The sequence below is a fragment of the Orycteropus afer genome, unplaced genomic scaffold (genome assembly GCF_000298275.1).
Source record: "Orycteropus afer afer isolate SDZICR_OR568_19922 unplaced genomic scaffold, OryAfe1.0 scaffold00650, whole genome shotgun sequence".
Lineage (NCBI taxonomy): Eukaryota > Metazoa > Chordata > Mammalia > Tubulidentata > Orycteropodidae > Orycteropus > Orycteropus afer.
In genome coordinates this window covers 808,726-819,915 of record NW_006922237.1, presented here as the reverse complement: position 1 = coordinate 819,915, position 11,190 = coordinate 808,726, and the positions used below count along the sequence as shown (strand labels likewise).

Genomic DNA, 11,190 nt, shown 5'->3' with positions numbered 1-11,190 from the left:
TTTTGTTTTCAGAAAAGATTTTTAAATCTGGCAATATTTTTATTTCTTTGTTAAAACTTCCCAACATAATGATATGTCCAATTGCCCCCCGTTATAAGAGGTCCACTTAATTTCATCTTCCTCATTTTTTTTCTACTCTATTTCTTTCTTTGTATAATAACACTAGAATGATTGTAACTCATGAATTGCATTTACATACTCTAGAATCTTTGGTGTGTTTTCATTATCATCCTTTTCATATAATCTAGTTACCTAACACATTCTCTATTAAGATATTTGTTCTATTTCTTAAAATATATTTAATTTTAATAATATTAAAGATTCTAAAAGTAACATTTTATTATTTTTTTTCTGTTTTTTCTAGGAATTCTTTGTCAGAATTGTCCTCTTCAAGACAGCTATAACCACTTTGCCATAGTTTATTATTTTTATTACCATTTGCTTGCTAGTTGCTATGTTACTTGGCTGCTTATTGTATGATTTTTAGACAAGTTCTAATTTCTTCTTCTTTTTTCTTTTTTTTATTTTATTCTTTTTCTCAAGATAGCACAAAAGGTATTGGCTTTTGGATGCAATAATTAGCCCTTTCTCACCAATATGAGGCAAATCAAGGTAAGTCCACACTTTATAATAACAAAAATTCAGAAACTTTATAGAAATGTATAAAAACTCTAGCCAATATAAGGAATAGAATTGAGCATGCTTTCAACATTCTGAACAATTCAGTTTACTCTGCCTTTACTGTTTACCATTATTTTTTAATACTGAAAACTCTGGAAGGCTGATATCCAGACCATTTTAAAAGAGATTCTGTTATACTGATTTGGCCATTAGAGTATATATAAGTCAATGTACTAGTAGAAAACTAAAATTAATATATAAATTATAGATTTTAACTTATTTATTACCAAATAATTGAAAGATTTCAATAAAGTTATACTTTAAATGTGTTTCCATTATAATCCTTTGCTCAGCACTAAAAAAAAAAAAAAAAAAAAAAAAAAACCTCACTGCTGTCAAGTTGGATCCAACTCATACTGTCCCCTCCTTGGGTTTCCAAAGCAGTATCACTACAGAAGTAGACTGCCCAACCTTCCTTCCAAGGAGTGGCTGGTGGGTTTGAACCACAAGCCTTCTGGTCAGCATAACAACATCTTAATTTATATAGCCTAGAAAATATTTACTTTTGTTAACTCTTCTTCCAATACCCTTCAAGTTCCCTACAATAACTAAGTTCTTAACTAAATTTTACATGGTAGCTCAGTATTAGTATTTGATTAGCATATTATTTTATCTTCTCGATTTTATTTCCCTCATTTAATCCTTTCACAACAGTAACAGAAGCAGAATGTGAGAAAATTTTTAACATTTTTATTTCACAGTTAGCAATTTCATCTTATAAGACTGATTAGTTGATAGTCTTGAAATTATTTGTGTGCTTCCTTTTAACATAAATTTGACACCAAACTTTTCTCATAGCATTTTTCATCTCAGTGTTTCTCAAGGTATAAATTAAAGGATTGAACATCGGAGCAACAATGGTGTAAAAGAGGGCAAATATTTTGTCCTCAGAGAAAGTGGTAGGAGGTCTGAGGTAGACAAAGATTGAAGGCCCAAACAATAATATCACCACAGTGATGTGAGAGCCACAAGTAGACAGGGCTTTCCGCCTCCCCTCGGCTGAATGATTTCTTAAGGTGAATAATATAATGGCATAAGAAACAACCAAGACAATAAACGTTACTAAGGCAATTATACCTGAATTGGCAACCACAAGTACACCAGTGATGTAGGTATCAGTGCAGGCAACTTTTAGCAAAGAAAATGTATCACAGAAATAGTGATCAAGCTCATTGGGACCACAAAAGGGTAACATTATTGCCATAAACAGTTGAGGAAAAGAATGGACTGCCCCACCAACCCATGCAGCTAAGACCATAAGATGACACTTTGATCTCTTCATGATGATCATGTAGTGGAGAGGTTTGCAGATAGCAATATAGCGATCAAAAGCCATTGAAGTGAGAATGAAGACTTCAATACCACCAAAGAAATGCATGGTAAAGACTTGTAGCATGCAATTACCATAAGAGATGGATTTTGATTCCACTAGCAGATCACCAATGAGTTTGGGTGTGACACTAGAGGTGTAGCAGATGTCCATAGAAGATAAGTGGCTGAGGAAATAGTACATTGGTTGGTGAAAAAGGGAGCTGCATTGAATGGTAACGAGGATCAGAAGGTTTCCTACCAAGAGGGAAACATAACAGAGTAAGAATAACATAAAGCAAAAGAGTTGTATGTTTGGGTCTTGAGAAAATCCCAAAAGAATGAATTCTGAGATGTTTCTCTGGCTTTCCATATATACCAGCTTGGTCTAAGTTATAGACAAGTGAATTGAGTATCTGAAAATAAGGAAAACATAAAGGTGTATGAAAAATTAGCAGTGTAATAACAATAACATAAAATATACCAAAAAATAGATTAGCATGCAAAAGTATGAAGTATTCTGCATTTATAGATTAATATTCTTTTTTTCTTTTATTTTATGTCTTATTTTATAAGCCTATTCTAAAACAATTTTGTAGTAAAAATAATAGCAATAATTATGTACTTTTTTGTTTTAAATGTTACTTTGATCATGAAGAAAACATTTTTACTGTGAATTATATGATTTTGATAATAAATACATAATCTGGTTAATATATTTATAAGAATGTAGTTTGTCTATTTTTAAACAAGTATGTCTCTTATGTTCCTTACCTTTATGATCAATTTTTTTCTCACAGCATGATCTCTTGTTCCTTTCCTCAGTTATCTGGTAATATATGCTTAAGAAGTTTAAATACATACAGTGTATTTTTATTTACCATGTGAGCAAACATTGCTATTGCTTTAATCAATGTAGATTTGGATATATTTAAAAGTATACAGGTAAAGAAAGAATTTTAATAAATTAGTAATTAATTCATTTCCCCTATTTACATTTCACATGTTGAAAATTACTTTTAATAGTACATAGTCACTCAAGTTTGTGAAGGAAAAGAAAACGTAAAAGAGTTTAATTGATCAGTATGTCTGATTTCTGGATATTTTCTGGCATCAGCTAGATATTTCATGCTTTTATACACATTGTAGGCAACAAATGTCCATAAAAAATGTTTTTATCAAATATACCTAAGACAAACTTAGTGGTCAGTGATACTGTTTGTTATATGAATGAATAAATGAAAAATGAAAAAATTGCATGTATCTTCTGGTTAACCTTGAGATACTTATATAGGATAAAAATGATTGCTAAATAGAATTCACTGCCATTGGCTATTTTCTCCAAGCCTTGAGAAGTTGTAAGACACCAGATAGAGCTGCAGAAGTTATACCACACTTTTCCACCTTAGTCAGGCTCTGATGTAACAATCTGGTGGAGGTCCAGAAATATCTTCATACACAGAAGGTTTTTGTAGAATGTTGTTTAGAAACCATCAATCCTGTGACCATAAATCCAAAACCTGTATCACTTAGAGTCTCTGAAATTTTGGATGGCAAATGGATAACAAGGATGGCATTGTGAACAGGAGCCATACTGTGAGGAAACTAATTCTACTTTTCACTGATACTCAAAAATTTAATTTCATCCAGGAGAAAGGTTATTTTTGTTACTATGATTTTGCCATAAGGCTTCCATATGTTTATTTTTTTTCAATAAAGCAAAACTAAATACCAGGCTCATGATGTTCGGTACTTAAAAGCAAGGAATGCATTTTCATTTATTTTTGATTCATTGACCTGTATTTTTCTTCTCATAATTAATGCAGATTTCTTGCTTATGAGATAATATCATGTTTATTTTTCCAATATATTTATATACCTGAAACATTGATTTAAAGAAGCATATTATATAAATAGTCTGGTGAATAATTTAAAAGTGGACATGATTCAATTCTTCAAATCCCCGTTTTTCAATAAAAGACAAAAATCAAGAGGATCAACATAACATCTCAGGATTGAAAGTCACATTCTGTGGATATTGGAAATCATATATCCTGATTAATGTCTGTCTGGTATCATGTCTACGAGCAGAGTGTGGCAGGGTGGGGAATATGTTTGACATGGACCATGCTTTGACAGGGTATCATTTACCCAAACATAGTGGGACCATTCTCTGCTGGTAAGTCATTTTAAAATAACTTTCTTTTAGTTTTACAAAATGTAAATTTAGTCAGTCGAGATGCTTGTTGTTTTCTAGGTCATTGTGGGTGTTTACTCTAAAATAGCTCTTAAAATCTCATCTTCTATGGGAGCATGCTATTATGACCACTGCTACTAGCAAAGCTTTCAAAAAACAAACTCACTGCCATTAAAACAAATCTGCCTCATAGCCATCCCTCCTTGGGTTTCAGAGACAGTATCACTATGGAAGTAGGTTGTCCAATCTTCCTCGGAGTGGCTGGTGGGTTTGAACCATCAGCCTTCTGGTTAGCAATCAAATGCCTTAGGCACTATGCCTCCAGAGCTCCCTATTTCTCTCTCTCTCTCTCTCTCTCTCTCTATATATATATATATATATATATATATACCAATTTTATGCAAGAAATATTCAACCACCTCCCCACAAAATCAAAGAATATAATTAAGGAAAGTTAAACTTTTATTTGGGTCACCTATTAGTTAAAAACAACATCACTCTGATGATAGATTGGCCATTTTAGAGAATTTCTTAACATTATCTAGCAAAATGATTTTTTTTTTTACACTAAGAATATAGTCCAATGATTATTTCTTTAGCACTCCTGAATAAATTCTGCATGCCTTTTTTATGTTCTCTAGCGTACTGTGGTAGCATAGTGCCTAAGGCATTTGACTGCTAACCAGAAGGCTGGCAGTTCAAACCCACCAGCTACTCCTCGGAAGAAAGGTTGGGCAATCCTACTTCTGTAGTGATACTGCCTCAGAAACCCAAGGAGGGGCCTCTATGAGTTGGGGCCGACTCGATGGCAAATAACAACCACAACAACAGCATACTATGACCAGATGCTGTTATAGTTGGAGGACAATTTCTACCACAAGTTACTTTTCTCATAGAAGATTGAGAATGTATCATGCTCTAAACTTACCCCAGTTGACAGAGATGAATCTGGTGTATTTCAGGATGGCAAGTTTATTGAAAAATGGGAAATGTTGCATTATTGTAGATATCTGTGTATAAATAAGGTCATTCCTTGGTAGGAAAATGAAGGAAGATAAATCAGTACTAGACTTTTACTCAGCAATTTTACAGCCAACTTGACAACTTCATTAACTTTAACTATACTGACCTTCACTAGACTTCTGCTTCTGTACACTTAAAAGTGATGTATATTCTAGCATTTTTATATTAATCAAATTATCACATAGTACAACAGAAGTTACAGCCGTAAGAAATAATATAGACAGAAAAAAGACAAATAGTATATCTTCAGTCTAAATATGGCTGATGGGCTTTTCCCAAAGTAAGGCAACATAGACAATTCACTGACCTGAAAGGTTGATTTATGCAGCTTTAGGCTACATCGGGAAGAATTTCTCCCTGAGAGAAACTTCATGTTAATTCTTTGGCAACATCTAATTCTGAAGCAAAGTGCAGAGAATTACAAACAAATCATTCAAACATACCTTTGTCAATACTCTAAAACTATTTATAAAATCCCCAATCTCCTTAGAGCATTCTACAGTGTCACAAGGGTAATAGACTTCACCTATCCACTAAACCATCCGAGAGGCTAAGAAAAGTAGATACTTATTCCACAGGAAAATGAACTGTGACTTTTTAATGCTCAATGAACAGCTTAACATAATTTAAAAAAATCAATAAAGTAAAAAATTAAAAAAAAGAGTTCCAAAATTCCTGAAAAACATAATATATATATTTAAGTCTTAAAAATAATCTATTTGATGAGTATGCTAGAAGGAAATTTTGTGAAAAGAGCAGAATATAAACTTAAGCAACAATGCAAGAACTAACAGGTTTTTGAAGGCTTTAAGTAATCATGTTCCCAGAAGCATCTCTAAGCATATCTTTGCCAAATGCACTGACTGTCCACCATAATGGCCCTTGTGCCTCTGGGCATTTTCTGATGCTAATTTTGCTGTCTTTGCATTACCATGGCTAGGGCCTCTCTGGAGGCCCAACTTATAGTCAGATCCAGAGAAGTTCAGAAAACCATTATGACCCTGTGTTTATTTAGATTTTGGAAAAATAGGAGGAAAAGCTGCATGTTGTTTTGTTAGGTGCCATCCAGTCAGCTCTGACTCATAGTGACCTTATGTGCAACAGAATGAAACACTGCCCCATTCTGTGCCAGCCTCACAGTCTTTGCTATGCCCTGCCCTTTGTTGAAGCCACTGTGCCAATCCATCTCATTGAAGATCTTCCTTTTTTTTGCTGACCCTCCACATTCCCAAGGATGTTATCCTTCTCCAGGTGTTGTTGTTATGTGCTGTCGAGTTGCACTCGACTCATAGCGTCCTCTCTTTGGGCTTCTGAGGCAGTATCACTAAGGAAGTAGATTGCCCAACCTTCCTTCCAAGTAGTGGCTGTTGGATTTGAACCACAAGCCTTCTGGTTAGCAGTCTTCTCCAGGTAATGGTTAGGAAATCTGAGATGACGTAAGACAGGGAGAATAAAACATAGTTATCTACAGAGCAATATGCATCACCATCAAGAGTAACCTCGATGGTCAGATGTTGTTGTTGCTTTTATAGGTGGTCAAGTCATCTACCACTCGTAGTGAACTTATGTACAACAGAATGAACATTGCCCCATCCTGTGCAAGCCTCACAATCCTTGCTATACCTGAGCACATCACTGCACCCACTTTGTTAATCCATCTTGTTGAGGGCCTTCCCCTTCTTTGTTGATCCTCCACTTTATCAAATAAAGCATGCTATCTTTCCCTGGAGAATGGTCCCTTCTGACAACATAACCAAAATAGGTGAGATGAAGTCTGGTTATTCTCACTTCCAAGGAAAATTCTGGCTGTACTTCTTCCAGGACAGATTTCTTAGTTTTTGTAGCAGTCAATGGTACTTTCACCATTCTTCACCAATATCAAAACTCAAAAACATCAAATCTTCTTCTGTCTTTCTTATTCATTGTCCAGCTCTCTCATGTATAAGAGATGATTGAAAATACCATGGCTGGGGTTAGGTGCACCTTCGTCTTCAAGGAGACAAATTTGCTCTTAATCACTTATGTCTTTTGTAGCAGATTTGTCCAATGCTATATGTCTTCTAATTTCTTGACTATTGCTTCGACTGTATTGATTGTAGAACCAAGTAATATGAAGTCTTTGACAACTTCAGTCTTCTCACCATTTATCATGATCCTGCTTATTGGTCCATTTGTGAGGATTTGTGTTTTCTTTATATTGAGGTGTAATCCATACTGCAGACTATAGTCTTCAATCTTCATCGTAGTGTTTCAAGTCATCCTCACTTTCAGCAAGAGAATTTGTGTGATCTGCATATCACATGTTGTTATGAGCCTTCCTACAATCCCGATGTCACATTCTTCTTCATATAGTCCAGCTTCTTGGATTATCTTCTCAGCATACAGATTGAATAAGCATGATGATGGATACAACTTTGACATGCTCCCTTCCTAATTTCAAACCATGCAGTATCCCCTTTTTCTGTTCGAATGACAGCCTTCTGGTCCATGGGCCAGTTCCTCATGAGTACAATTAAGTGTTTTGGAATTCCCATTCTTCTCAATATTATCTATAATTTGTTATGATCCACACAATGACATGTTTTTTGCATAGTCAAAAAACACAAGTAAATCTCTTTCTGGTATTCTTTGCTTTCAGCCAAGATCCATCTGATATCAGCTATGATATCCCTCGTTCCACGTCCTCTTCTGAACCCAGCTTGCATTTCTAGAAGTTCTTTGTCAATATACTGTGGCCACCAATTTTGAATTATTTTTAGTAAGATTTTATTTGCATGTGATATTAATGATTTCATTTGATAATTTTCACATTCTGTGGGATCACCTTTTTTTAGAATGGGTACAAATATGGATCTCTTCCAGTCAGTTGGCCAGGCAGCTGTCTTCCAAATCTCTTTTCATAGCCAAGTGAGTGCCTCCAGTTTGGCATCCATTTGTTGAAATACATCAATAGGTATTCTATCAGTTTCTGAGACCTGTTTTTCACCAATTCCTTTAGTGTAACTTTGATTTTTTCCTTCAGTACCATTGATTCTTGATCATATGTCACCTCCTGAAAAGGATGAATTTTGTGTTAGTTAAGTTTGTGTGTCAACTTGACTGGGCCTGGTTGAGTGGCTGGGCGGCTGGATATAGTATTCCCATGATGAGACTGGTAATCATCTCCATGGTGGAATCTATTATGAGTAGCTGCCCTAGGGATGTGGTCTGCTTCCTGTATATAAGGATAATCCTTGGGGAACAGTCTCTAGCTTATGGCATGCTTGAACTCTGTGTGTAGCCGAGTCATTGTTCAGTAGTCTGCCATGTTCTGCCAATTTTGGGACTGTCAATGGACTAGAATTAGTGGCCTTCCGTGTTCTTTGGTAACATTAGGACTGTGCCTTATTACTTGTCAACCTTGGGTTCGTTAGCCTCAGCAGCCAGACGCTGAGTGAAGAAAAGCCTCCAGCTTCAGTGGGCCAGGAGCAGGAGGCAAAGCTGAAGCCCAAGGGTGAGTGGCTTTTATCCAGCCCCTAGAGCCTGGCACTTTGAACTCTGACTTAAAGCCTCCAAACTGTAAGAGAATAAACTCCTGTTTGTTAAGGCCAACCCATTTGTGGTATATTCTTGTAAGAGAGATACTAGCTAACCAGAACAAACATCAACAAATTCTTTTTGGAATAGTGATTCTGTATATACCTTCCGTTTTCTTTTGCGGTTTTCTACATCATTCAATATTTTTCCCATAAAATCTTTCACTATTGCAACTTGAGACTTAAATTTTTTTCCTCAGTTCTTTCAGTTTGAGAAATTTCAAGCGTATTCTTCCCTTTTGGTTTTCTAACTCCAGGTCTTTGCACATTTCATAATAATTCACCTTGTCTTCTCGGGCTCCTCTTTGAAATCTTTTATGCTTTTTTGTCTTGTCATTTCTTCCACTTGCTTTAGCTACTTTCTTTCAACGGCAAGTTTCAGAGTCTCTTCTGATATCTATTTGATCTTGTCTTCCTTTCCTATCTTTTTAATGACATGTTGCTTTCTTCATGGATGCGGTTCTTGATGTCATCCCACAATTCCTCTGGTTTTTGGTCACTGGTGTTCAATGCATCAAATATGTTCTTTAGATTGTATCTAAATTCAGGAGGGATATAATCAAGGTAATATTTTGAATCTTGTGGACTTCTTTTAATTGTTTTCAGCTTCAATTTGAACTTGCATATGAGCAGTTGATGGTGTGTTCCACAATCAGCTCCTGGCCTTGTTTTGGCTGAAGATAATGTGCTTCTCCATTGATTCTTGCCACAAATATAGTCAATCTGATTCCTGTGTATTCTGTATGGTAAAGTCCACATGTACATCCACCATGTGTGTTGTTGAAAAAAAGGTATATCCAATGTATAAGTCATTAGTCTTGCAAAATTCTATCATATGATCTCCAGCATTATTTCTATAACCAAGGCCATATTTTCCAACTACCAGTGATTCTTCTTTGTTTCTAACTTTTGCATTTCAATCACCAGTAATAATTAACACACCTTGATTGCATGTTTGGTTAATTTCAGATGGCAAAAGTTGTTAAAAGTTCAATTTCTTCATCTTTGGCTTTGGTGGTTGGTGCGTAAATTTGAATAATAGTATTAGCAGTAACTGATATTCCTTGTAGGCATGTGGATATTATCCTATCACTAACAACATTGGACTTCATGACAGATCTTTGTGATGATGAATGTCATGCCATTTGTCATCAATGTGTCATTCTTGGCATAGCAGATCATATGGTTGTCTGATTGAAAATGGCCAAAACCAGTCCATTTCAGCTCACTAATAAGTAGGATAATGATCTTTTTGTGTTCCATTTCATTTTGACAACTTACAATTTTCCTAGATTCATACTACATACATTCCATGTTCTGCTTATTAATGAATATTTTCATCTGTTTGTTCTCATTTTGAGATATGCCATGTCAGCAAATAGAGGGCTCAAAAGGCTTACTTTATCCATATCATTAAGGTCTGCTCTACTCTGAGGAAGCATCTTCCCATCCTATTTTCAGGGCCTTCCCATCTGAAGGGCTCATCTCCTGGCACTATGTAAGACAATGCTTTAGGGTTATTCCTAAAGTTTTCCCATAATATATCAGATAGTGTTTCATTGATATTCATAAGGTTTTTACTGGAAAATTATTTGAGAATTGGATGGCCTCTATCTTCTTCTGTTTTTCTTAATCTGGAAGCTGAACTGAAATTTGTCTACCATGGGTAACCCTGCTGACATCTGAAATGCTGATGGTATAGCCTCCAGGCTCACAGCAACACACAAACCACCACAGTACAACAAATTGACAGACAAGTTTGTCTCCCTTAGTTGTTCCAAACTGCTCTACTCATTCCCTGCTTTCCCCAGCCAGTCCAAAACCTGCCTGCCTGAGCACCTGGCTGTCTTACTAGGCTTCCCTTAGGCACTCCAAACACCCATCAGTCCTACATGCCCAGCTCACTTTCCAGGCCTGCCCTGGGCACTCCAAACTCCCACCAGTATAATCAGTGCCCTGAAATATCATGATAGAACCAAGTTATTTGTGGCCAAAGACTAACATTGCTGGAACAGATGGTTGGGGAATCAGAGAAAAAAGATAAGAACTCAGAAGTGACCTAACACACATGGCATGAGGAAAAGAATCATTATTAAGTGTAAAAATCTACAGATAAAAAATCAGAGGATATCAACATATAAACTGCAGGAAACATTTTATTCACTGTACCATCAGGTTTTTTCCCCTGTGCCACTGACTATTTACAGGTGGCTCAGGTTTATGCCAATCTGCACACAATAAAATATGCTTAGCCTCTTTCTCAAATGGTGAAAATGCATATATTAAAAGTGTTCTCATATAGGAAGACTTCAAAGTCAGTTGTAATGATAACCTGTCTGTTTCAGATTAACATGCTCAGCAATGGTGAAAATAATAACAATCATAAGAATATATTGAGCAATTATT

General features: G+C 35.6%; 1 protein-coding gene across 1 annotated transcript; it reads right to left on the bottom strand.

Annotated features, from left to right (window-relative positions):
* Positions 1 to 1,408: 1,408 nt before the first annotated feature.
* On the bottom strand, positions 1,409 to 2,362 carry LOC103210780 (olfactory receptor 4P4-like). The gene has a single exon (XM_007956691.1). The coding sequence runs from the start codon at positions 2,360 to 2,362 to the stop codon at positions 1,409 to 1,411; it is 954 nt and encodes a 317-aa protein (XP_007954882.1).
* Between the last annotated feature and the right edge of the window lie 8,828 nt (positions 2,363 to 11,190).